This window comes from Rhipicephalus sanguineus, chromosome 10 (assembly GCF_013339695.2).
Source record: "Rhipicephalus sanguineus isolate Rsan-2018 chromosome 10, BIME_Rsan_1.4, whole genome shotgun sequence".
NCBI classification, from domain to species: Eukaryota; Metazoa; Arthropoda; class Arachnida; order Ixodida; family Ixodidae; genus Rhipicephalus; species Rhipicephalus sanguineus.
In genome coordinates, this window is record NC_051185.1 from 48622012 (window position 1) to 48649914 (window position 27903).

Sequence of the window (27903 nt, forward strand, 5' to 3'; positions counted from 1 at the left end):
GGGAGTCGTGCGACCCAAAAAAAAGTCAACGTGTCTCTTAAAAAGAGACACCTTAACTATCTTTCTTCGTTAGTAATACGTGGAAATTCAGGACTCCCCGAAAAGAGTAAGATATGTGGTGTTTTATTTTCGTTGCTTTTTTTTTCTAAAACAGCCACATCCAGAAACCGAAACTGCGCTAATTTTCACGCGAGCGTAGAGCGCCTTAGTATGTGTTCCTTTTTAAAGAATTGTATTCAAAATAGGTCAATTCCTTATTGTAACGTGAACTCGAAAAAACAGTGTCGAATGAAAAATGGGCCAAATTCTGCACCTGTTTGAGCCAAACTTAGCCAGATCCATTAAACCAGTGCTGCGTCAACAGTCGTTGACGCAGCGCTAGTTTAAACAACCAAAATGGCATATCCAATCCGTTTCATTTGCGTCCTAATTCCTTTGCTATCGTGTTTTCGTTCCGCAATAACTTTTCTGGGGCTAGTTGGCACTTACTGAAGGACATGATGTTGTAGGGCAAAGCTCGAATATAAAGAGCAAGAGACCGAGTTTTCTACTCCTTTCGGACTCTGAGTGTTTCTTTTGAAGTTTGGCGCTACAGTATCATGTCCTTATTTTGCTCCAAGACGGTATACTTGAAATAGAAGACAGTTGAAATGAAGAGAATGGGCACCGATCTATTCCTTGAAGAAGTAGAAGTGATCGGAAACGGCGCGATATAAAACGAGCTAAGAAAAAGAAGAAGAGCTGAAGCACTTTTGAAGACCTCCAATAGATGCCAAGAACAAGAAAACGATGCCGAGAGTCCAGAATGGTGCGCTTTTCGCCAGGAAGGACCGATCACTCTTCAAATCTAGTCATCGCTATTACACCCATGCAGCGAAGGACGGCACCGACGGAAACACAAGGATGGTGTCGATTTTATCGCAATACATTGCTATATCGTTCATTCGTTACGATTTAGGCTTCTTTTCCAAGCTAATTCAAGTCCAAATGGAATGTTTCAATTTATAACAGCCAAATCCAAATTTTACTCCTGAATACCGATGGTAGGGGTGTATAAATATTTTAGCTGCAATATAGATTTGTGGTATTTTGGCGACATGAGGACACTGACAAAAAATTGTTGGAGCAGGCCTCACCATTTTGTCAGTAGCAGAAACTGCGTTTCTCATAGTTTCACTTAAAGTGGACTTGGCTCTTTTAGAGAATGAATGCACATGCAGAGGCACATGCAGATGTCTTGCCCTACAGTCACTGAAACAGCCACGTTGGTGCACCAACAAGGTGGGACGCGAACTTTGTGATGTCACGTTAGTGTTGCCAGTACATCGTATGCTGGTTTTCTCATTATTCATGCGCAGGTGCCCAATAACGTTCCCATGACGTCGTCATCACACTGAAGCAGGTTAAGCGCTGCGTGATTAAACTGCCTTGACGTCATGTAAGCAGCCATGTTGGAGCTATGTTACGCTTCCACGACGTCATGTGCAAGCACGACGTCACGTGCAAATAACCTTTTTGTGTAAACACTAAAGCGTCTCGTACTGGTATAGCGCAGCTCAGTTTGAGCATGAAGAAATGAGGCTACAGTCTGTTGCCTGTGTTTCCTTCTTCGCTGTAGCCTGTTTTCTTTATGCTCAAACTGAGCTGCACTATACCAGTACGATGTCATAATGCACCAACTTGCCCAATCTGCAGTACCAGAGCGTTTACTTGGGTAGATGCAAAAATTAAAAGGCTGTTTTTCTTTCGTAAGCGCTGTTAGAGAAGTTAGTTGTCACCTGCTACTGTGGTCTTGTGGTTACGGTGCGCGACCGCTGACCCGAAGATCGCGGGATCGAATCCCGGCCGTGGCGGCGTTCCGATGGAGGTTAAAGGCTTCAGGCCCGCGTACATAGATTTAGCTGTACGCTAGCGAACACCACGTGGTCAAAATTTCCGGAACCCTCCACTACGCCGCCCCTCATATCGTGGTTTTGGAACGTAAAACCTCAACAGTTATAGTCACTATTAGAGATTGGTCATTAGGTTTCGCTATGAGTATCCAGAGTTCGGTCGACTGTTAAATTCCACACTCAAATGCGCGCGTGCCATATTATGGAGCCCTAGGTGCAAGCGGTGGTACCTGTTCACTTCACACGCGTGTCTAAAGGGGTCCTAAATGCCACTCACAAGCGGCCTGCCGCAAACCGATGCGACTGTGCTCTAATTGTGAGAAAGCAAAATGCGTTTATGCCCTTCGCGCAAAAGCTCCCCTGAACAGTCAATAACTTTGTGAAAAATAATTAACTTCTGGGGTTTCAGATGCCAAAGCACGATATGACCATAAGGCACGTCGTATACTGGGGCACCCTGGAATGATTTTGGGCACCAGGTACATTTTAACTTGCAACAAAATCCAAGTAGACGGGTTCTCTTGCATTTCGCCACCATCGGTGCCCGTCGGGACCGGTGATCGCACCCACGTCCTCGAGCTTAGCAACGTAACCTCTTTACATTCTTGAAACCATGTGAAACGCGAAGGATGAGGACTGACTAAAGAGGACACACTGCGTAGTGTGTGTGTGTGTGTGTGTGTGTGTGTGTGTGTGTGTGTGTGCGCGCGCGCGCGCGCGTGTGTGTGTGTGTGTGTGTGTGTGTGTGTGTGTGTGTGTGTGTGTGTGTGTGTGTGTGTGTGTGTGTGTGTGCGCTCGCACGCGCTTGTACTTTTCAAACAAACGTCTACTTATATTTCTGTGTGTAGGGGTGCCCGAAGCACAAGCCAGGCTACATCAACGTCCACATACTGAGCCACAGCCACAATGACGCCGGGTGGTATTGGTCGTTAGATACTATGTACTCTAAGGGTGAGTATCAGTGTTCACCTCGTGCGTGGCAGCAATTCTTACAATTTATTCCCAGCTAACTGTATTAAAGAACATAAATAGACCATGCACGACTTTACGAGCGTTCGAACGCAAAACAGTCACTCACTGCCTCCATGACCGGCGGGCCGATCACATCTCAGGCTTTCGTCTGAAAATCTATTCCGCTATAATTATTGTTTGCACAAACTATCAGCCAATCCGGACGACGCTGATATCGCTATAGAAGGCGACCCGCCAATGGCAAATACTGCTTACGAAATAGAATGCTGTGCTGGGCGATATGGTACATAGCCTTAAACTAAAAGCCGAGCGCGCAAAAAAAAGCAGGACAAGATAGACAAAACGAGACGGTCGCTCACTACCAAATGATCGATTATGAAACAATTCTGGAAAAATTCTGGATTGTTTTCTGGGCTGATGGTGCTGGGGCGCAGCGCGAGCTTTTGGAGGCGTCTCACATGAAAATGAAGGGCGCATATTGCATCAGCCAGACGTCAGTGTGTTTGCGGGAGAGTGAATATCAGTTGCTCTGCCGCAATATGTAGCAGATCTTTGGAAGGATTAGTTTTTGATGTGTGCTCAGGCTCACTTGGGATTTTGTGACTGAATATTTTCCCTCAATTTTTTTCCGATCACTTGGTAGTGAGCGCCCGTTCCGTCTTTTTGACTCTCTTGTCCTTTCGTTTTTTGCGCTCGGCTTTTATTTTAAGACTACATACGAAAGAAGGCCGAGCAGTATGAATTCAGCCCCTTGATCTCAAGTGCTTCTTTTTTTAGGCCAACTGCATTTGCTAGTAGAACGACGGACGATAAGATAGTTAAACAATTTCCTCGCATTAACAAACGGTTTCATAGTTAAGAAAAAGTCGAAGCTCCGCCCATGCACGGCCATTGCTGTCGCACCAAATAGAATTTGCATAGCTTCTCGATCCAACAAAGATATAGTCGAATGTACTGGCAGTTTCACACTTAGGGGGAAACTCGTAGCGCATTGTAACGTGTTCCGAATTTTCCCCTAAGTATGAAACAGCCTGTACATCCTGGGCATGCATTTTTTATTACGCGCTACACTTCTGATTGCTGGAATAAACTGGCTCGCGAAGTGTGCCCGCTTACCAATGCAGAAGCAAATATATAGGTTAGGGATACGTCCCGCACACTTGTATGCAAGGATGAGCTGTGGTATAGACCAAGTAATCAAGTTTACTTAAAATAATCTTGTAGTGGTTCACATTTTAGTGCAAGACTAAGTAATTTCGATCAACTTACCAGCTAATTTTTCTGCCCTTCCGCCAGACGTTTCACCAGAAGTATACTGTACAGGGTTGGTGCGTAAAGTGATGAGACTGGGCCTGGTAAGAAAAAAAAAGAAAAAAAGTTATAGATCCGATATGTACATGCAACAGTTGAAACTCGATTCGACGAAGTGATGACCACGCTCGCATTATATCGTTAAATCGGGAATTTAGTAAAATTGGGAGAGATTTTTGTATCCTTTGAAATCTAAAATTATAACGTAGCGAAACCCAGAAGCCGCCACGACAGTGTTTTTGATGGCGATCCACGCACGTCCGTCTGAAAAGTCCCCGAAGGTGGCCCAGACATAAGGGGGCCATGTCCGGGAGATGCAAGCCAGGCAGATGACCACGTGAAGCTATGACAGGCTACCGTTATGCGACGACGTGGAGAACGAATGCATTGATTGTGCGACCAGGCCGAGCGAGAAAGATTCGACGAGTTGGTTAGTGCTATTGGTCACATAAACCATAGAATAGCCAAAGTAACCATCACCGCATCTAGCGCCATCCGGTATGCGTAAGAGCGCTACCGACTGTCGAGTGCATGAGGGCGGCGGGCAGCCTCGCCAGACCAGAGCTAGGACCGTAACTAAGCCTCCTAGATGTGTATTAGGATAGCGCTAGAGTGCACACTGGAAGAAAAACACCCATCTCGATCAAATATAGAGCTAAATCACAGCTTTTTACTCAATTATTTTAGGGAGAACTTTCTTAATTCGGGTTTCGTTGCCAAACTTGTTCGTTAACTCGGGTTGATGACTATACTTAAACTTATGGGTATTTGCGGGGAAATTGAAATTTCTGCGTTAGATCGGGAACTAAGTGAAATCAGGTTTTGTTAGATCGAGTTTTAACTGCATATAAATTCTTCGAAATAGTTTCCTGGGGCGTAGATAACCCGCTTCCAACGCAATACACACGCTGCACAGGCTCCCTGAAAGTCAGCTGCCGCGACGTCTATCGGAAATTGTGACAGCCCATTGGATGGCGGGCACACATTCGTGATTAAATGAAGTTGTTCTCCCTCTCTCTCTCACCATCTTTGCAAAACACCCTGCTGGCATCTCAGTGCAAATGATCTACACGTCAGCGACTCGTGCTCTGTGGGCCAAGCCCAGCAGGCGCTACGTGTCGGCTGAGAACGTATTCTTCTCGCGCTGGTGGAACCAACAGTCAATCGAGGTCCAGACCAAGGTTCAAGAGATGGTGGCGTCAGGTACGTTGTTTAACTAGACCCTTTTTCTTTCGCGCTTCATTTATGATACAGCCGCTTATATAGCTCTGTTGACCTTAACGCCTGCAACATGTCATAATAAAGAGCGTAACGCAACGCAAACACAGGGATGGAAAAATTTACAGGGTCCTTTATGCACTCGCCTAAGATGACTCGAAAGCTAAAGCCATCTCATTTTTATTCTTTGTCGTTGTATTGATCCTCCCCCTCCTCCCTCCCAAAGCTTTCTGCCGCCTAACCTGATTTTGCAGTGCCTCCAGGATTGGAGGCATTGGAAGCTTTCTGCACCTCGCCGGGTTTGCACTGCCTCCGTGATCGGCTCAACTTTTACCAATCGGCGATGTCATGTGATGGCGTGATCATATTACCTCATGACGTCTTCACAAAACTTGGCGATCTGTGACGTCATGATGACGTCATATGGTGACGTAACCACGTGTTGATTTTTTTCATCGCTCTTGTTGACGCCGCCGACGCGGGACACCGACACCGCCGACAGTCAGTTTTCGCGTTTAATGAGGCATCTCAAGCTTTCGTTTTAAAACGAAGAAACACCCGACGCGAACATCGTCCCTGTGTTTCTTGCGCACCTGCGTTTAGCCTTTCTTGTTATTGTTAACATGAACCACATCCGACTAGCCGAATTCGCAGTCCTAATAAAACACGTAACCATAGGCCACTTTCTATCAGTGTGGTCTGCGCTGCAACAACCCTGTCCGATCAGTGATCTTAAAAGAACCGAAGCCGCTGTGCATTATCGCATCCGCACAGGTTCCCCAATAACTCCAGCGTAGTGCAAGACAGGAATCAGCACATCATCATCGTGTGTGCGGTGTCATACCCATGGTCGCATTGAACATTAACCTGTTGCAAAGTTCCAACTCGAAGCAGAACTTAAAAATTGATTGATGTACTAAAACACGAGATGGTACCCCGCGAGGACATTGTATATTCGAGAAAATAGTTGATTCGCCTCCTCCCAAGCTTCGTCCGTGACGCCGGCTTGGTGTGTGAATGGTGAAAATTGTGGGCCGACGTAGTTTTGGTTTACCCGCAACGAGTTGCCACTATAGTTGGGAGGAACGTCTGACTGCCCCACGTTTGATCGGAGGCTCTCGGCAAAAGCTAGTGCTGGCAAACTTTGTGTACTAATTTTACGCATTTAGCACTACTAATTAGTAATACTAATCGTACTAATTTCGCTACTGTTGTGGTGAATGAAACATTTATGTTTATAATATGCACGGAAGGTCCAAATTCAGTTCACACTACGGCACCACCTTCTTCATATACTTATCTTGTATAGTTTATTGTGTAAGAATAAAAATTGATTGATTGATTGATTGATTGATTGATTGATTGATTGATTGATTGATTGATTGATTGATTGATTGATTGATTGATTGATTGATTGATTGATTGATTGATTGAAGCGACACTCACACAATGAAGCGACACGTAGACAGGACGGGCGCTACACAACTGTAAGTTTACGACGAAAACAAAGGCCACTGCGCATACATGCGCGGAAACCTATACAAATAAGGAGCAGATGGCACTGCTAACACCAAAACAACAGTGACGCTTAAGATAAGCTTTGACATTGGCGTAGTTTCTTCTACCGGGCATGATCGTGCGCGGTCGTCTATCCTTAGAGGGGATCAGCAGACGACTCATATCTTCGTACGTGTTCTGCTCTCATTGCGAAGTGTGCGCTGAAGCCATAAACAGCACGAAGGTCAGTTCACTCGCTGCAGAGGCCGCGTTTAGTAAAGGAAGGAGCTACTAGCCTTACTTCGTATAACATTTCATTTTGCTTAGAACGAGAGAAAGTTGTGCTGGTTGGTACGTGTTCATCACAAAAGAAGGTAGACCTGGAGACACGTACACATGCGGAGATAAGAACGACAGAAACACCGAGTTTGTGTTGTTCTGATCTCTTGTGTCTGTATCTGCGCGCCTATACCGACTTTTAACATTCCAATTTCTTGCTGTCGCATTCGTTGTTTCGTCCTTGCGGCGAAACTGCGACTTTTTCAACAGTGAACTCTTCATAGCAGAGGTAAATCCGCACGGAGCGTCACGCAAGAGCCAAGCTCAGCTGAGAGAGTGCAAAGTGTGGCGAGAGGGAAAGCAAAGCACAAGCTAAGTAAGAGCGAGGGTGAAGCCTAGTATAGCAGGCATGAGAAAGTAAGGGAAAGGGAAGTGAAGGTGAGGGTGAGGGTGAGGAGAGAAGAGAGGAGGAGAAGCAATGTTGAAAGCTAAATAAAGTGCGAGGATGAATCCCAGTATAGCAGGCGTGTCGATGGTGAGGGAAACAGAAATGATGTTGAAGGTGAGAGCGAAAGAGGGTCAGGAGGAAAGTCGAAGCACCGCTGTCTTACTCCCTCTTGCGACGTTAAGTCAGTTAAAGCCCAAGATAATACTTTCACCACTTTCAAATCACTTTATTTTACTCAGTTGAATCTACAAATAACTCCTCATATACTTTCCGTGGCATCACATGTCTGTCTCTACGATAAAACGGGCCCCTTGATCTTAATCTCTACCTTTGGTTCAAAGACACACATTAACACACAAGCACACACTGTATCTGATGCTTACGACTGTTCTATCGCGCAGGACGGTTTCAGTTCGTGGGTGGCGGCTGGGTGCAGAACGACGAGGCGGTCACCCATTACACGGCCATCATCGACCAGATGACGCTGGGCCTGCGCTTCCTGAACGACACCTTCGGTCCCGACTGCGGAGTGCCCAGCGTAGCCTGGCAGGCCGACCCGTTCGGACACAGCATCGCGCAGGCCGCACTATTCGCCAGGGTATAATGCTTGAACGGGAACAATACAGCGAAACAACAAATCATTTCAGACTGATAAGCTATCTTGAGAAAACTATATTGTCGTTAAAGAAATATTGACACGAAATTTGCCAATTGTCTTTCTTTTTTGCGTCAATTGAAAGGTCGTAGCCCATAGAGTCTAGAAAATGTAATGCTAAACATGAATAAACCCTGAATAATTAATTACACTATGTTTTTAAAAACTAGTTTCGGTTCCTACTGTACCCTGACTTCACAACGCGGTATGAGCGTCGCTTCACGTCCTTGCGCAAGATATCACGACGTTTCCACGGCCGCTCCGCCTCGCCGTTTGTGTTGGTGACACAAGAGCGGCCATTTTGAATGTTTTGAACCGTGTTTGTATGCAGGAGATTTCCAAGGGAGAGTACACTCACCTTCGAAAATCGGTGCCAGTACCCCTTTAATTTCACTGCCATACGTTCAGTGATGAAGGTCAAAGCTGAAGTTCAAGAAAGTGAAGGTCAAAGCTTCACTCTTAAAATCACAGAAAACTGAGCTATACTCTATTCATACATCAGGAACAACGCTATGGAAGCTAGCGAGAGTTCTTGCAGTAGATACCTTAGCATGAAAACAATAGTTCAATGAGTTTGCTATCGGTAATGTGATATTTTCCCGTACAGCAATAAACGAACATGCTTTGGGCCTTAGGAATAAACAAATCCTGTTATTTCTACGGTTGTCCATTTGTTATTCCGGATCGCTTTACGCCTCTCTTTTCGTATCGTGGCCTCCGCTATTCGTTCCAGCAGCACGCAGCCGGAACCAATCGCAGTGACCACGTTTACAACGAAGAAATCCAGGCGCGATACGCGAGGACATACAGATCTTGTGGATCGAACTTCTTGCATCGCTTCCACAGCACTGTACTTCATGTATGAAATGGAGTACAATAGGTAGGGATTTATAATGAGAAATAGTAAGCGTGCACACACGGATGTCTGGACAGTTATCTCTCACGTGTTCATCCACGCGTGTGGGATTTCTAGATAAGTATTTGTGCCCACTTTCTTTTCCGCGACTGTGTGCCTTTTCAGTTGTTAGTCGTCGTTTATGTTGTCCTGACTTCTCTCTTGCGTCCGTGTGCGTGCGCTTATCGTCTGTAATTATGAATTCGTTTTTGAATTTCACGCCAAAATTTTTGTTCATGAATGTCAGCGTTGTCATGGATTTCAAGTTATTATTTTTTCCGTTATTTAGAACAGTAGCGTAAATTTAAGGACAACGACGAACAAAGACACTCACAATACTGTGTGCGTGTGAAATTGTCCCTTGCTTCTTAGATTAGTGCTACTGTTCTAAAGTTTGTGTACTACACCTCAAATATTTCTTTAGGAGTTTTTTTCGTATCTTGGTCTCATTTGCTAAGGCAAATTTCCCCAAATTTCCACGTTAAGTCTCTGGCCCCATCAGAGAAATGTAATCCGTTTTTACCGATTAATAATGCGTAGGCCGTAGTAGTGTTGATCAAATACTCATGACGTCACGGCTAGTTGGTGCGAAAACTTCAAGGTGGCGTCGCTACTTCAATTTCCTTTGGCGCGTTTTCTCGCTTACCAACCGTCTTCCTTCTGCAAAATCTCGGGCCCTTGGCCACCGGAAGCTTTTCAAAATATCGCTGCGCGCGCATTAGTACAGTTTTTAAACGAATAAGAAATATAACAAGGCTACTAAATTCGATAAAAATCTATATTCGCGTTGTTAATTATTAGCAGATACTCGTGGTACATGTTGAGCTTGTTTTGGTTTCTGTCTCGTGTTTTGGTACCTACCAGCGTTTGTTTCTGAGATCATGACAGTTGTGTCTAAAGTGCAAGCAGGTGCGCAGCGGCTATTGTGCGATCGCCTGGCTGAACTTTTTTGTAAAGCGCGCATGTTCTACCTGTATGAACATTTATGACGCGTGAACATTGATTTTGCATGGCCAGTTGTACTCTAGTACTGGGATTAGGTTTGTGAATGTCCATTCATGTGTCAATTTGGTACTGTTTTGGGAATATTGACAACATCAGGATAAATACTATTATATACTAGAAGAATAGAAGGCAGAGTCATGTCTAAGAGCCAAGTTAAACACATTGAATAAAAAAAGCTGTGGTTCTTATATTTAGGAGACTAATTTACTAATACGATAACAATTGTTTTTCTTCTTAGTGACCCCTTAAAGGGGCCCTGCAAATTTCTTTCGAGCAATCAACTAATGGCTTTATTAAAATAGCTCATTGCCTCACGAATCGACTGCCGCAAAAATATTTAGAATCCGTAAAATACGAACGGAGTTACAGAGAGTTGTCGCACGCAGTAATTGCTATCTCTCTTCTCTCGTCCCGACGAGCGCGCTGCGAGCTAAGCAGGGAGGGATGGCACGAGGGAAGGGAGTGACGTCACGCGCGCTCCATGACCTTCAGTACTTTTTTTCTTCGAACGCGTGGTTCACTTGCAATGTGATCACGGGCCCGCGCGCGGGCACGTGCCGGCCTCCTGCGGTGGCCTCGGAAAATATGCAGTTCACGATGCTCAAATCAGCCAATGGCCGCGATTTTGGGTATATGGCGCCGTAATTAGGTTTTATAGCATCATTTGTATAGAGAAGAGTGAGAGATTTCTAGCTGACTTTGAGAGTTGATTGTAAATTGCAGGCCGCGTGTGGCGCTATAATATTTGGCTCGCGTGTTCTCAGGAGCCTCGACTACTGTTCGCCTTCGCTTTCTGACCATGCTGAAAAAGTGTTGCAGAGGCCCTTTAAATAGGCTCTCGCGCGTAAAAGAACAGGATATCTCTTGATGCGACGAGCTCACCGTCTTTCCCCTAGATTCACATCGCTAGGTTACGTCCTCTGATCGTTGGATCTACAATTTCATTTTCATCGCTCTAGGCACCGGTATTCGCTTGTTTTTTTCTCGCGATAGTGAGATAGCGTCCTAGCCTCCGCTCTACATATTAGTACCTGCGGAATCTCGAGGCTGCGCTGGATAGGCCTTATCTATTTAAGACATTCACTGATGCTTACTGAAAGATCTCGCTCTCCACACGGACTCCACATTCTCCTTGTTTCAGATGGGCTTCAGCAGCGCCATGATCGGCCGCGTATCGTGGGAGACGAAAGCAAAGTGGCAGAAGGCGCGCACCATGGAGTTCGTCTGGGAAACCGACAGCTCTCAACAGGGAAAGTGTCTTCTTTGCTCTACAGTAGTCTTTATAAGCGTGAACTACGGAGATGTTTAAGACTGTGAATAGGAAAGCCTATACTGTGGCTAATAGCGATGTGGAATGAAGCTCTGAGACCACGCGGCGACGTATAGGCACCGTGAAATGGGGTTATCGAAATGCGACAGGATCGCAAGAACCCACAGCTTAGCGAGAAGAAGCAGCCGAATCGGGCCCGGCCCCGCCGACTGGAATCGAACGCGACTCGTACGTCTCATATAGTTAAGTACGTAACTGAAATGATGGGGACGAAACAGACCCTCCCTCTCCCCCCGTCTGCACCACCGTCTACAGGGCACATGCTTGACAGGGCCATCGCCGCAAGACCGGTTTGGATCCAGCCTCTCGCCCTTCTTCGCGGCCCGACTGCCCAACGGCTCATGAGAACGGCGCAAATACGAAGTGAACAAAGTAGATGAGGAGCTCGCGCTCTCACGTACTTGTATATTTTTTGGACCTCACACTGTCGTTAAACACAGACATTTAAGGCTTTCGCCTTATTTAAAGCGCGGAAAAAAAAAACGAAGAGAGGCGACTTAGAAAGACGCTGACTTCCAACACGCTCACCAAGACATAATTCTTATTACCCCTGGGGTTTTACGCGCCAAAACCACGACATGATTATGAGGGAAGCCGCAGTGGGGGACTTAAAATTGATTTCGACTACCTGCGGTTCTTTAATGTGCACCTAAATCTAATATCACGGGCCTCTACAATTTCGCCTCCATCGAAATACTAAACTATAACACAAAACCCAGCGTTTGTATTTCAATAAAAAATCGAAGGCGATCTTTATCCTTAAACTCAGTTGTCTGGCAGTGGGGTTCACACGTCGGCGTTCGTGTCCCTTGGTTAACTTCGTGTGCCATCGCGTTGCCGAAGCAGATCTCAGAGGCCATGTAGAAAGAACCACTTGATTGAGATCCGCTTCGCCAAGAGCAGCAGCGATCCCAGCATGCTCGCCAGGAAAAAAAAACGTCTGCTATTTCAATGAACACATTTATTGAATATTTATTAATTATTCTGACAGTTACTTGGTCCTCATCTTAAAGTAATCTTATTCTCCAATATCACATGTCTCCACTATAACTCTTAACTAGAGCCGGAACCATGCATTTCGTACCAGTTGAATTTTTCAAAAGACTTTTCTGTGAATATTCGGCAAACCGCAATTAATTGCTCTATTGGAAGTGCTTGGAATATAAAGACATATGGTGCTCATGCCTATAAAAAGCTCACAGGGTCCCTTATACATTCGGCTGAGACGACTCGATGGCAAAAGTCATCATCTTTTTTTTTCTCAGTCGAAAGATTGATACTCCCCCGCCTCCTCTGAAATTTCTGTGCACCTAGCTTGGATTCGCGTTGCCTCCGGGATCGCAGGTATGCCAAGCTTACTACAACACCCCTCGCTTTGCACTGCCTCCATGATCGGCGTACGTCCGACCAAGCAACGATGTCATGCGTTGACGTCAACATGTGATGTCATAGTGATGTCACAAATTTCGGCGCTCTGTGACGTCATCGCCGGGTGATTTTTTGCATCACTCGTGCTGACGCCGGCGGTCAATTTTCGTGTTTTATGAGGTATCTAAGGCTTTCGCCTTTATAACGGTGGCGCGCTCTCTGCCGCAGGAGGCAATGGTGGCCACATCCTAACCTGGGTACCCGAGCGCAGTTACGAGACACCCCAGCGCTTGTGCTTCGACTGGCCGCCAAGAGGCTGCACAAGTGATGATGTAAGATCTGCTGTTCCTTCTTCTTTTTTGCGTGTCGCTGCGTTCAGAAAAAAAGCGCCCGTTGGTAAAGCCTCCAGAGTTTGTAACCATGGCGCAGTGGATAGCGTGCCCGGCATCAGGTGTTGGAGACCGAGAGGTCACGGGCTCGACTCCCGTTGCTGGAACGTTTTTTTTCTTCGAAGTTTTTCTTTGCCATCTGATCGCGCGCAATTTTTCGACGTCATTTCCGTGACGAAAATACGTGACTGAATTCTTGGTGGACCCCGGCATAAAACACTTTCGTGTTAAAAAATATAAAAAGGAAGGGGAAGATTCAAAGTACTGTAGTCGGCTACAACCTATTAAAACTTGCCAGCTCCGCCTATAGCAATCGCTGTCCCTCTCACAGAGAAATTGTATATATGCTCCATCAAATAGCGCTTAATGATTTTCGTAATGTCGAGTGCTTCTCGAGCTTTTCAGTTAATGGTCTTACCATACAAACGCACGTTTGTTTCGCATGTTTTAGGTCGAAACTTCAACGTCCTGGTAAATTTCGTCGGGGATTCTGAAGTCACTGCTCAGCCAACCATAATGTTTTAGGTAGCAATGACGAAGCTTTAGCTCTTAATATGCGTAGTGCTTACAATTAGCCGACAACAAGTACTTACGGTTCGAACGGAGACCAGCTAGCATGATTGTATTTCACAGGTGAAGGGAAGGCGCGCAGCGATTCTGCGGGCGGAGTTCACAGGTTTCCTTAGATGGTAACCTAGTATATATGTACACTACTTGTGAGATAGGTCAGCTGTCGCTAAAAGACGACAAGCTACGGATTGACTCACGAGGCGGCGTGCAGTTAGAGAAGCCATTGTGACAACTATTAAAGCTCGTAAGTGCCACTCGTGTGTAAAACTAAAGCAGATGTAGCAGTCAACGTCACTTAATTCTACCTGTATTTGTTGCCAAGCAGGTTCCCTTAGTTTATTCACTTTTCCCCCTTGCTGTGCTTCAACATTGCGGTCTCTATATCAGAACTGAAAGAAGTCACGTAATTCTTATCATTCCTCTTTCTTTGGGTCACACAGGTGAAACTGAGCCCAAACACTCTCGTGGATTACGCGAAATCGCAGGTGGGTGCCGCTTACTATCCCGCAGGAAAGCTTTGTTATGGTCTCAGTGGGAGTTTAGTAGTTAATAAAGAACGAAGTTGGCCATTCAAATGCCATCGCAATGTGACAAATATATTTATCAAGAATGCGCACTATAAGAATTCAGGAATACAAATTTTCCTCCTTAATTGTTACAGAGGAAAGTACATTGCATTTATTGCACACTACACTACCTGTTACATTAACTGTGTGAGATAAAAACGAGGCAGTGGTCCAAGAACAGACGAAGGCTCGAACAGATGAAAAACCCTTGAACAAGGGGAGTGTAGCTCGTGCCATCGTTTTAAGTCGTGGTTTTGTCTTCTTCAAGACACTTGCAGCATCGTAAAAGACAAGGCCGCTTGTCAAAACGATGGCTCGAGTGACCCCCCGAGTTTAAGGATTTTTACAGCGAAAGGTGTTATGAGATCACAACAAGGGCCGTTTTTGGCGCCGTAATTGTCCGCCGCCGCCGCAGCCGGTGTCCGTAACCACTATCGCGCGAAATAAAAAAAAATGTAAATAAGAAAAAATATCCGGGATGGAACGAGGTTCGAACCAGGGCCATTACGTGGTAGCCCAGCATTCTACTTCAGAGCCATACCGGTGTTTCTTTCCTTTCTTTCATGGTATTTATTCAACATACACATGGCCCTTGAACGCAATTCAATGCAAAGAGCTAATATGTTAATTATGCTCTTATCGCGACACACCGGTGCTTGAAACTGCTTTGAAAAAAGACCCTATACAGGCTTCATGTCGGGAACGAACCACATTAACATATGTAATGCAGTGTGGTAGAAGAGTAAGATAACAACCAGACGTCACACAATGCGAATTGCGCGACGAGTGGGTTGTTGAATGCTTCGAACCCATTACATAGGGCTCTGCCATAATTATTCATCGTCATCAGCCACAGCAACAACAAAGTGCCCATAATGCCTTACATGTGTTTAGCGGGTACCAAGGTTCTCCGTAGAATGACGAAAAATTCCATAGTGGCTGCTTCCCTACTTCACCAAACTTATGATGATTTAAAGCGTAGTGGATTCCTCGCAAGTGCACTTGTATTGGTTGCCAAGGGAGCCCATAAGGCTCCCATGATGCATTTCCTCGGGGTCTCAATAAAGTTAATTCCCTCTTTCTGTTTCTCACGTTAACGTATGTTATAAAGCGGGGTGGGAGAGTTAAATAGCGGCCGGGCGTCACAAAACATGAATTACGTAACTAGTGGGTCGTTTAAAGCTTCCAACTCATTACAAAGGGTTCAGCCATAATTCTTCGTCATCAACCGTCGCATCAACTGAGTGCACATAATGCCCTACAGATGGTACCTCGCTTCTCCGCAGAATGACGAATAATGTTGTGGCGGGTGCTTCCCAACTTGTCAAAAACTATGATTTGTGGCGTAGGGGGTACGCTGCTAGTGTACTTCTATTAGTAGCCACAAGAGAGTATATTCCGGGCTCTAGAAATGCCGCTCTTCCAGCTTTCGCAGTGACTGTGCTGCGCGTTCCGCGCAAGCCTGGCATTTTTTTATATCTGTATGAGAGTGTTTCAAAACCTAATATTGCCCGGGGCCTTCAACAGCGAGTGCAAAAAAGCCGTACAGTATACGCTGCATATGATGCACTACTGAAGATAACGCAACGACGTAATCAACCCAGAAGAGTAGAATGTAACCAAAGCCACACGTGGTACACCTATAGAAGCAAAGACAGCAATATTTCACGTAGCTAGCTGTACAATAGTGAAATGCACGAAAAGCTCTAACGTCAATGAGTGAATGTAGTTTCGGCGTGCACCGTACGAGTAAAGAGTCACAGTGCTGCCCATATTTTATTTATTTATTCATTTATTTATTTATTTATTTTCATCTCATTGCCCCATTATCTCAGTGTTTTAAATATCCACAGTCCCCGTAGCTAAACCTAGGGAAACCACAGGAGAGACACTCATTAAATTACTTTTACGATTTCGGTCGATTGCAGTGTACCTTGCCCCTCATAGAAAAAGAAAAAGCCTTTCAGCACTTCGTTCGATTTCGCACTGTCTTTAGGGGTGTCATCTGAAGACGCCTTCACATGAAGTCATAACGTGATGTCACACGTGACGTCATTGTATGACATCATCATTTCAACACGTGACTTCTGAAAATAAGAACGACGCCGGCCACTTCCTTCTTAAAACCAACCAGACTCGTGTCCCGTTGACATAGCAGATATTATTGCGAGAGCCTCAGGTATTTCACCAAACGCGAAAACGGACCGTCGGTGTCAAAACAACGTGATAAAAAAATTATAATCATGTGAGAACATCAATATATGACGTCATCATGACGTCGCACATAGTCCATTTTGGTGGCGTCATCATTACGTCCTAACATGAAGTCATCACATGGCATCGTCGCTCGGTCTAAAGTGCGCCGATCCCGGAGGCACTGAAATACCACGTTTGGTGCAGAAGGCTTTCGGAGAGAGTCGATACAATCAAGTGCGAAGAGGAAAAAGATGGCTTTGGCCTTCGAGTCGTCTTAGGTGAATGCATAAGGGACAGTGTGACGTTTTGCTTTTTTTTTATCCCTCTCATCATCTTCGCAGGAGTTTACGCTTTCATTCCGCGACGTTACTTGTGCAACGTACTGTATTGACTGCGCATTGTCACCGATTGTGTAACGCATCTCTGTGCGACGCGTCGACTTAGGCAAAAGTCTACACCAACGACACCGTGGCGGTGATGTCCGGATGCGACATGTGCTTCATGGAGGCCCACAAGCGATTCAACAGGCAAGAGGAGGTAATGGAAGAGGCGACCCCGATTGCTGAGAGACAACTCCCACGTGTCAACGTGGTTTATTCGACGCCGGCGTGCTATGTGCATGTAAGTGAGAGGAGTTCAGTTGCCAGTACATCGCTAAACGAGGGAGAGTCCGATACACTGTGTGTGTTTCTTGATCGAGAACGAAACTTCGAATGCAGAGTGGTACGCCTGCCACCAGGGGTATACTGTACGCAGTTCGCACGCATTGTTATAAAAACAACGCGTACGTAATGTACGCTTTGTTTGTATCACTTCATTCAGCTGCTTTACAGCCTCGAGATAGGGTATGAATCTGAACCGGTAGCAGTGATGGGCAAATGCGACCATGTATGGTCGCATCTTCTGTGCCATTGTAGCCAAGCATGCAGCAATACAGACTGTCAACTGGTTGTCACCGATCGTAAGACGGCAACGCTAAGAACAACGCGGCCACGCTTTGCAAGTATCGGGAAATTTATCTTGTTCAACAGGTACAGTAACAATTGGTCCGGGCGTACCACGTACTGTTGCCGTTCGCCCAACAACACACGCAGTTAGAAACACACAGACACACGAAGCTCGAGTGTGTGTCTGGCGCTCTGTGTGTCTATGACTATGATTCATTTTAAATGCAGGCATTGTTTTTATAACTTTATTCAGCGCCTTAACAGCCTCCTGAGGGGGCATGCATGTGAAACGGCTCCAATGATGGCCGAATGCGACCACGTATGGTCGCAGTGTTCATGCCATTGTAGCTTAACCACTAAAGAGACGTGCCCCAACACGGACTGCCAACTGGTTTCCACCTATGGTAAGGCGGTCACGTGAAGGCCAATGTGGCCACGCTTGGCAAGTACCGGGAAATTTGTCTAGTTCGACAGGTACAGTTGTAATTGAACCCCGCCTACCATATTATGCTGTCATCCGCACACGCAAACCTACTAACGGTACAAATATGTATGAGGGTTTTTGTTTTGCTCTTTCCAATTCAGGCACTACACGAGACCTCGAGGACGTGGCCTCGTTTCGCAGACGATTTGCTGCCGTACTCGGATGTACCGGGACGCACGTGGACGGGATTTTACAGCACTCGGCCAAACCTTAAGATGATGATAAGATACGCAAACGGGTTCCTTCAAGTAAGCTGACGGCGTTTCTTGCGCAACATTAGGATCTTCAAATTGGAACAATATTTCAGTGTAGGAAACGCTTGAAGTTAACGCACGCAGACAAAAAATTGGCCGCGTATCTGCGTGCTCCGCTGCAAATGCCGTATAAAGACGATAGAGGAGGCGCTGCATGAGATATGGACGCCATCTGGCAATACGTCGGGAAACGTGAGCTTGTGCAGAGGGTTTCCTTCCTCCGTGGTAGAGGGCGTTCGTCGGCGCGCACGGCATTTTCAGCGCGGCTTAAGAAACTAAGGTCTTTAGAATTACGTATCTGTGTATTTTCTATTAAAGGAACATGCCACCTAATACTTACCTTGCGATTTTGCGCCTCAGGTATGCGTAATATTTACTTTTTGATCGACAACGTTCACAAGTATGAACGGCCGTACCACTTCAAGATGGGTGGGCGGTAAGCAAGTGCTTCAACTTTGGCCAGGTCGCTGAATCGCGTGACAGACAGACAAACAGAAAGACAGACAGACAGACAGACAGACAGACAGACAGACAGACAGACAGACAGACCAAAACTTCTGCATTTAAGTTCCAAGAAAGACTATCGTCTTTAAAAGCAATAGAGTTTTAACAAGGCATGCATCAAGGCAAGGATAAATGTTTTATCAGTGTGATAGATATTTTTCTACAAATGTGACTCTAGAAATTAATAACCAGATAAGATTACCGTTCAAGCTGTGGTCACTGGCTACTATAGGAACAGACAAAGTAGCATTCGTTTCCTGTCACTAAGGGGCGCCTCAGTAGTGGGAATACCTAGGAATACCGACATGTGTACACACCGTGCCTATATACGCTTGCTCTCCTGCTATCAGCTACATCATGAAATCCACGTCATCGTATTATTTTGGTCAGACGATAACGTATTTCTGTAAAAGAATGGTCTGCGAAAGTCGTCGCGGAAAGCTGTTTCTGCGATAAAAATCACATACGTAGCGCTTGTGCTCGTGTTATGCCCGAAACATAAGAAAATTATGGTTATGGATTTTTGCGTGGCCACATTATTAAACTATAAAGTAAAGAAAAATTTAAAACTTTACAACTTGATGTAAGTGCAGGACACACCAAACTATGCACTGCACGCTTCAAGTTTATAAATGACAACATAACGGTTGAACGCGCCCAGGACAACATAAGCACATCACTGTAAATACATATTTTTCAAACGAACAAGAGTTCGAGCATGTTGCTACAAGCTAACTATTAAATTGGGCAGGATATGCGCAGAGAAATGTACCAATTACAAAGCTACATGGTTAGTAAATGTCGCAAATGTGCGTTTCAGTGAAAACTATGTAACCAGTTGAACAATATGACTTTTTTTTCTTACTTCTCAATGACGTTACTTTTCTTGAATGGCGTATGCTTTTCTTGAACGTAGTATTAATGTGGTTGCCGCAGTTACAGTTAATCGCCATTAGTTTCGCGGCATTTTAGTTATCAAGAATTGCCTATACGCGCTTAAACCTAAAACCACCTGTTAAATCAAACTGTTTTAATGTGGCTTAAACGCGATGTAAGCGAGAGCATTTCACCGTAAGAGGATATTCCTGAACAGTAAGAAATCGAAAAATAAAATGTAAAATTTCACAGCTCTGGTAAATAATCACATTTCTTCACACTTCGCGGCACATTGCGAATGCGTTTACGTCGATTATTATTCAAAGCGACGCAATGTCTGTACTTGCTATTCTTGATAATATGTAAATGTATTCAACAGGCGTGCAAGCAACTGTCTCTCTTTGGTCGCCAGGATGCCTTCGATAAAGCAAGAAAGTTGGGTAAGAAGATGCTTTCTATTTCCTCACCATATATAGTTCACTCGATTACAGACAAAATTTATATGCCCTACATCGCGCTCGCGCCTGTTTTATAGGCAACATCAAGCCTGTTGCGTGCAGTGACAGCTAAACAGAACGTGACGTAAATATTCATTTCTGCATTAACTATATAGCCAGCATATCAGGCCTTATGAGGATAGCATTTCTTCAAAAAATGAATGAAAAGTAATAGTTTTAATATAGTAACTGTTGGGGTTCAACGTCCCAAAACCACGACATGATTATGAGTAGAGGTCGGCAAAAAAAATGTGCAGCTCACTCAGACTCACTCAAGAAATATATATGGTTCTTAGGGCTCACTCGGACTCCGACTCACCAACAATTTCCTCAATCGGAATAACTCGGACTCAAACTCAACAAAATATTGCTCAGCCTGATTGACTCAGACTCAGACTGACGGCTTGATCGGAGTCTGAGTGAGTCGACTCATGAGTCTGTTAACGTATAATTTGCTTTTTCGACCCTAGCGTGAATGCTCTTTTACACCAATATCTCAGATAATCGGTACATGGCGCCTTTTGATCTCGTATTTTCATATACGAGTTATGAGTGATTGCAATCCAGTAAGAACATTTTCGGTGAAAGACACAACTCAAACGAGATATTTTTATCAGGAACTTCACGTCAAAGAGTGTGCGGGTGGGGGGAAAGTCAGAGACCCCCCCCCCCCAACTCCGTAACTCAAGCTTCTGACCAATAAATATTGAGTTGGTGTATGAGCGCTAGGGCACTGAAGTATGTGTGAGCAGACGTGAGTATAAACGTGAGCCGACATAAGGTTGATATCCATGCTGAAATTGAGTAGGTAGGACCATAGGACGGCAAAAATGTGGAGCTGACAGACTCACTCAAGAAATATATTTTGCGCTTGGGGCTGACTCGGAATCAGACTCACCAAAATTTTCCTCAACCGGACTCACTCAGACTCACTAACAGGACTCACTCGGGCTCACTCAACCGGACTCACTAAAATTAAAAAAAAATTTCTTAACCGCACTCACTCGGATTTTCTCACCAAAATATTACCCACACGGACTCTCTCAGGCTCAGACTCGCGGCTCTATCGGAGTCTGGGTGAGTCTGAGTGAGTGTGAGTGCGTCGACTCATCAATTAGTTTACCGACCTATGATTATGAGAAACGCCATAGAGGAGTGCTCGGAAAATTTTGACCATCTTGGCTTCCTTAACGTGCGCCTAAATTAAGCAGACGGGCCTCTAGCATTTTGCCGCCATCGAAATGCTGCCGCCGCGGCCGGGATTCGATCCGGCGACCTTCGGGTCAGCAAGTAAAAGAGTTTAATATTTTCAGGCTGCTATTTGAAGGCTACGAAGTCAAGCGTGCTCAAGCAACCCCTCTCCTTATCCTAATGTCAGGATCTCGACCGTTTTGTTCGTGTTTAAACAAACAGACGTCTTATTAAAGGGGCACCAGCTAAACAAATTATTTCAGCTGCATTTGCAAACAACCTGCCGTAATGCTAAAAAAGATCCTCCTTGATAGTGAAAGTAGGCTTGGTAAGCCTAGAAAAACGAAGGTACAAAGCTGGTGGCGACGCCACTCTGAATTTAGAGCAATACCTAGCGGTGATGTTTATGATGGCGCCAGCTCGGGTTCAGTATAACATTTTCGAACATAAACAACGTTCTTTTGGGGGGCTCGGGGCTGAAGATTATTTCTAGAACGTTCGTTTAGCTGCAGCATCCTAAAAACGATAAGATGCACTGGAGTCTTAGCCGTCCTAGTTTCGTACAAGCGCTATGGTTGCGGCGCAAAACTGAAAACCAAAAAAGTGACCGTATGTCGCGCGAAATCTGCTTAATCAGAAATTTGCTTAATCAGAAATTTGAAATAAAGTTTATCTGGTAGTGGATATTGTCACGGCTAAAAGCTGGCAGGGCACAGAGGACAACGAAGTGAGGAGCACGAGCAGCAACCGCCGTTTTTTCTCCCTGGAAGACTACGTTGAAGCGTCTGCTCTTTGGTCTGTCAATACAGACCTTGTTTTTTCTTGTCGCACCGTGGTCCTCTGTTCTGCTCTTTCCACGTTGCGACAATATTTAGCTATTTCTAACGCACAGCAAACAACTGTTGGACCGACGTCATGCCACATTATCGTATATTTGAAATGAAACGGTATAAACAATAAATCTGTTATTTGGAAGAACAGCATAGCATTGCCTTCACTAATGTTACTCCCGCCATAGCAGTAGCGGTAGTTCTTAATTATTTAGCCACATTACTAACTGTCTCACGAGTAGCAATCATTGAGTATTTAGTCCGTTGCCTGTGCTAATATCACGGCAAAAAAATAGAGCCCGCTTATTTGGTTCTTTATTTTATGTTATTTTTCTACTTTTTCTTGATTACAATCGTTATACAATACCTTCTAGCTTTACCTCACCAGTGCTGCGGTTGAACAGGACTCAAAGCACATGGTGCGTGCATTTTTTTTTCTTTCTGTGACAACAAACATTATAAACTCGTCAACCACCGTGGTGGAGCAATGGTTATCGTCGCGGGTTCGATCCCAGCCGCGGCGGTCGCATTTCGATGTAGGCGAAATGCTAGTGGCCCGTGTACTGTGCGATGTCAGTGCACGTTAAAGTACACCAAATGGTCGAAATTTCCGGACCCCTCCACTACGGCGTCGCTCAATCATTTCGTGGTTTTGGGAAGTAAACCCCCAGATATTAACACTATAAACTCGTCAATGCGTTTACCATGTGTGTGTGCAGGCGAAGCCGTTGCCACGGTCCAGCATCACGACGGAGTCACGTGAGTGATGAATGAACTCGCAATTGTTGGCTTCCCCACGGTTGTCATAGCAATGAAAGTGCGTGAACTACGGATTCGTCGGATTGCGCACACTCCGCCAGCTGAGCAACTCAGCAGATCTCGACATTGACAGTCTGCCCCAGGGGGTCTCAGCTAACGCTGCCATTGCCATTTAAAAGACAGTCTTTCCCATATTTCATATATGGGTCATTTCTGAAGGGTATCTGACGTCAGGATTCGATAAACATAACGATATTGATCTCGAAAACGACTAACATCCGGACGCAGATTCTTAAATATCGGGTTTTTGTTCCACAGTTATGTTTTAACACATGATGACAGCGTAGGGTGCTTCACAAAATAAAATGCTCGAGGCCAGTCACGTCTCTGTAGGTCATGAAGATAGTTATGAAATTTTGGACTAAGATAATCATGTGCTGGCCAGGCTAGTTAAGGATGAGTTAAGCATAATTTTCTTGCATCAGTTCGAAGAATATATTCGGAAGCCAAGATCAGACATTCGATTCTTGTGAACCTTATCATCGCGATCAAAAGGTATGTTTGGCTTGGTTTTGCAAAGAATATGCAAAGTCTTTCATTAAACCTTCCCCTGATGACTTGGTACCACCGCGGCTGAGCTTCGACGTCTCTGCGCAGCTGATCACGTGACCTGACATCACGCCTGCTACACTTGCGATGCGGCGGCTCGCGCTCTGGCGGCTCAAGGTCATTGTGACGCGATGGATGACCATGGGATACATGGCCTAGTAAAGCTTTCGCTCTAAAGATAGCTCAAGTACAAGCCGTAAGGGAGTTACTTCTAGCCCTATGCGTTCAACTAGAGGTGACCAAGAACAGAAATTGAAACCGAATGTGAACTTATGCAAGGAAGTGGGAAGCGGAAATGAAGACCTCAAGTGGCAATTTCAAAGCTAAATTGATTAAGACTGGCAATGAGAATGTGGAACACAAGTGGCGAGCCGGTAGTCTCACAGCGGTAGTTAAGCATGACCCGGAAGTCACCTGCTGTATGTCAGAAGGGTGACATCAAGAGGGAAAGGGAAGGTTGAACTGACTTAAGGGAAGCCAAACAGGTGAGCTTAGTATCAATAGTAGACTTAGCGCCAATACCACAACCACGCAAGAACATACACACTGAAGAGGCTCTTACCCTCAGTTGTTTGAAAACGTAATCATATTTGACATATATGTAACTAAGGTTGTATAACTAGGAAATAAGTTACGTGGAAAGTGCTTGTCAACATTCTTTAGTAAGCTGAGAGTACATGCACGTTGAGCATGCGTGTTGAAGGGTGTTTACATATATACTACATTCAATAATTTAGCACTTGAATGCAAGAACTAGTGCTGTGCATGTGTTGTTTGTTCGAGCTTTCGGCGCAAAGTGTACTGTTGATCGTAAAGCTGCATCAACTCAACTAAAAGCAAGTGGTATTAAGGAGATGACGGTGTGAAGTTAAGCATTGCTAATGAATGTATCGCAAAATGGCCGCTGTATTTTACCTCGTAGGGGAACGTCTTCCGATTTGGCGGCCTCTGACTACGTTACCAGGATGCACCACGGCATGGAGCGATGCGAGGCAAGCCAGTCGTTCGCTTTTCATGCTATATATTGATTCATAAGTCGTACTTCATAAGTCATCGTTGTTGCTGCTGCTGCTTTGTTGTTGCCCTTGTTGTTGTTCAACATCCATACCTTCTCCTATACTTTCTTTTCTCTCAATGACATGTTTTTCGTGCAGGAGGTGATCAGCGCTAGCGTGGCGTCGCTACTGAACTTGGCTGCGTCTGATGCGGAAGACAGCGCGCGACAGCTACATTTCTGCCACCTACTCAACCAGAGCGAGTGCAGCTACACTGAAACTCAGAGAGAGGTACGCTTTGCTAAATGCAGTTTGCGGGAAAGTCAACTCTGAAACGACGCGCGCGTCACATTTAGGTAGCATTCTTAGACTGCAACTGTTCTGAAAGCTTATGTGATGTCTTGCTCTTAGAGCTCATTCACACTACTGACTCTATGAAGTCACGCGACCAAGGTAGTCGTGAATGTCTTCAGCGCACTGAAGTCTCAAAGCAAGCGGCCGCACAGAGTCGCGAATGGGACACATTTAGTAGTAGCCGACCTGTTATATATATATTCAAAGGGCGTGTTCACCAGCAATAGCAGGAAAAAAAATTCAGGATCCTTGCCCTATCGGGAAAATGGGGGATGCGAACTTGGCGTGTGTCTACCTGACTTTCTTTCCTTCCTTCCTTCCTTCCTTCCTTCCTTCCTTCCTTCCTTCCTTCCTTCCTTCCTTCCTTCCTTCCTTCCTTCCTTCCTTCCTTCCTTCCTTCCTTCCTTCCTTCCTTCCTTCCTTCTTTCTTTCTTTCTTTCTTTCTTTCTTGCTTGCTTGCTTTCTTAATTTCTTTCTTTCTTTCTTAAATTTTTTCTTTCTTTCTCTGGTTCTCTATTTCTCTCTCTCTCTTTTGTTCTCTCTTTTTCTTTCTTTCTTTTAAGCGGATTGCGCAATTCTCCCTCCTAACTGTTTCAGTCCTCCATGTCGGGATAAACTGGACCTTCATCCATGCGCTTAGCAGTGCAACACTTCACTTGCTACAGGCAACAATGACGGTGATGCGTGCCTTTTCAGGCAGCAGTATAATGTGGCAGCGTGAAATGACTAGTCACCTCGGCAAATGATCAGCTTGCCGTATCAGAAACGGCTGATCGCCGACAAGCCCACGAACAAGACAGCATCAGTTATTGGAAAACGACGCATACAAATACGCATGTTACCAGCGCACCTTCGAGGGCCGCATTTCTGTACGCTCGCCAGCCCGTCTTCGCGTTTGACACCGCCACTGAATTCTGAGTTACAAAAGCTTCGCGTAAAGGAGCCCTGCAACACTTTTCCAAGTAACCATCGAGTCACTTCATTCAAGGAGCTTATTTCTTCACGAATCGACCGCCTCTAAAATTTTCAGAATCCGTCAAGTACGATCGAGCGTAGTTACACAGGTTTGCTGCACGCAGTAAATGCTTTCTCTCTTCTCTCGTCCTCACGAACGCGCTGGAAGCTAAGCAGTGAGGGATGGCGCGGGGAAGATAAGTTACGTCGCGCGCTCGTCATGACCTTGGGCACCTTTTCTTTTTTTTTCCCTTGAAAGCGCGGCTAACCTTCAGTGAAATCGCGAGTGCGCACGTGGCCACGTGGCGACTTCCCGTGGCGGGCGCAGTAACTATGCAGCCCACGATGCTCAAATCAGCCAATAGCCGCGAATTTGGGTTTACGGTGTGGTTATTTGAGTATACGGCATCATTTATGGATAGAAGAGGGAGCGATTGTTGGTTGAATTGTAGAAATATTTCTAATTCCAGACCGCGTGCTTCGCTATAATGTTTGGCTCGCGTGTTCTCAGGAGCCTCGACAACCGATCGGCAGCGTTTTCTGGCCATGCAGAAAAGTGTTGCAGGGTTCGTTAAAAAATCCACAGCATACCTACGGGGTGAATGATGATGAGTGGGGTGAAGCTCCGTAAGGAATCATCGGTAAACCGTGAATACTGCAAGTAATTCGCCCAGTATATGATCAAGTAAACACGTGAGAAACACCGTGTATATATTAAATATCAAACTTTTATTGTACTGTTGGTTTACGTGGTCCCTTGATTACAACGGTCCCCCTAGCGTACGTCGCCGCACTAAATCGAATGATTGCCTTCCAGCAATGACACGCGCCATATTTGAATCTTCCGTGAATTCTGCCCAGTACATCATCAACGACGTGAGATCGGGTGCGTTTGTACTAAAGGGTCCATGAGAGTCATAGCGACTTGCAGCTCACTTTAATTTTGTATGTACGCTGTGAATTTTTATTGTTTAATCACACACAGGAGGAATATCACAGAGGCGCTACCTTGGAGGTCAAAATCCAGTGCCTATATATACGGGGTGGTCAGTGAACGGTTGTGCAGCGCGAGCAGTCGGTTTTTTCAATCAAGAAACTCGCTAGCAGACGCTACCTGCGTCGGCCTCGCGAGGCGACAGAGAGGTGGGGGGGGGAGGACTAGAGCACGCAACTGCAACGCAGCGAGCGCCTCCGCGCCATCTAGGGATCTTTCTGAGAACAAGAGGTGGCTACGACAGCGCCATCTAGTGAACACTCCAAGAACTAGAGGTGGCTACCTACTACTACTACATACTGCAGAGGAGGGACAGACCCACACCCAAAGGAGCTTCGCCCCTAAAACATAATCGCTCAGGAAAGAAAACTGGGGGATTGCGTGCGGGTCAAGTAAATTGGGCAAGTGCCATTTATCATATGCAAAATCAAATGAAAAAATCGCCCGCATCTTCCCACGGGGAGAACTCGAGTAAATGCGTCGCAGAGTGGTGGGGGTATCGCGTGAATGTTGGGTAATTGGGTATAGTTTGGGAATGCTTAATTGTTACACGATGCGCACACCAAGTACGACTGAAACGGCTCCAGCCTGCGCGAGGTTCTGGGTCCGCAGCTCGCTTCAAACGCTTGCGTTCAGCGTCGTATGCTCATCTCTTCGCAGCCTTGTCTTCTGCGTTGCTTGCTGTTGTTGACGCCGACGATAGTGAGGGTGGGGTAACGTTGCCTTCAACGAGTGGTGGGATGCTGATTGAAGGTACTGTTGCTTCCATCGCATCTACTCGAGTCAAGCAAAGCGTCACGTCAAGCGAAAGCCAAGTAACGACGCCCTTGACTAAATTCCGAACGCGCGCTCCGCCGCTTATATACACACCGCCCGCGTTCGAGGGAGAGGAGGGAGGGACGGAGGGAGGGAGTGGAGAGGCTTGCTGCCGGAAGGAGACGAGCCGAGCATGCGCAGTGGGGGTGTGGACGGCGCGCCAACGCTGCAGGTGCGACTAAGAAATGGTCGGCATTTAAAAATACTTAAGGAATACATCTGCGCTTCCATGTTATCAAATAGGCTTC

The 27903-nt window shown here is 45.6% G+C and overlaps 1 protein-coding gene across 1 annotated transcript in view; it reads left to right on the plus strand.

Moving 5' to 3' along the window:
* Nucleotides 1-5236: 5236 nt before the first annotated feature.
* LOC119406374 (lysosomal alpha-mannosidase-like) overlaps nt 5237-27903 on the plus strand; it is a 51241-nt gene continuing 28574 nt past the window's right edge. The window contains exons 1-6 of the mRNA XM_037673115.2: nt 5237-5378; nt 8019-8215; nt 11314-11445; nt 14270-14314; nt 17036-17128; nt 24697-24828. Of these exons, the coding sequence (XP_037529043.2) occupies nt 5237-5378; nt 8019-8215; nt 11314-11445; nt 14270-14314; nt 17036-17128; nt 24697-24828 (741 nt within the window). The remainder of the gene's footprint in view (nt 5379-8018; nt 8216-11313; nt 11446-14269; nt 14315-17035; nt 17129-24696; nt 24829-27903) is intronic.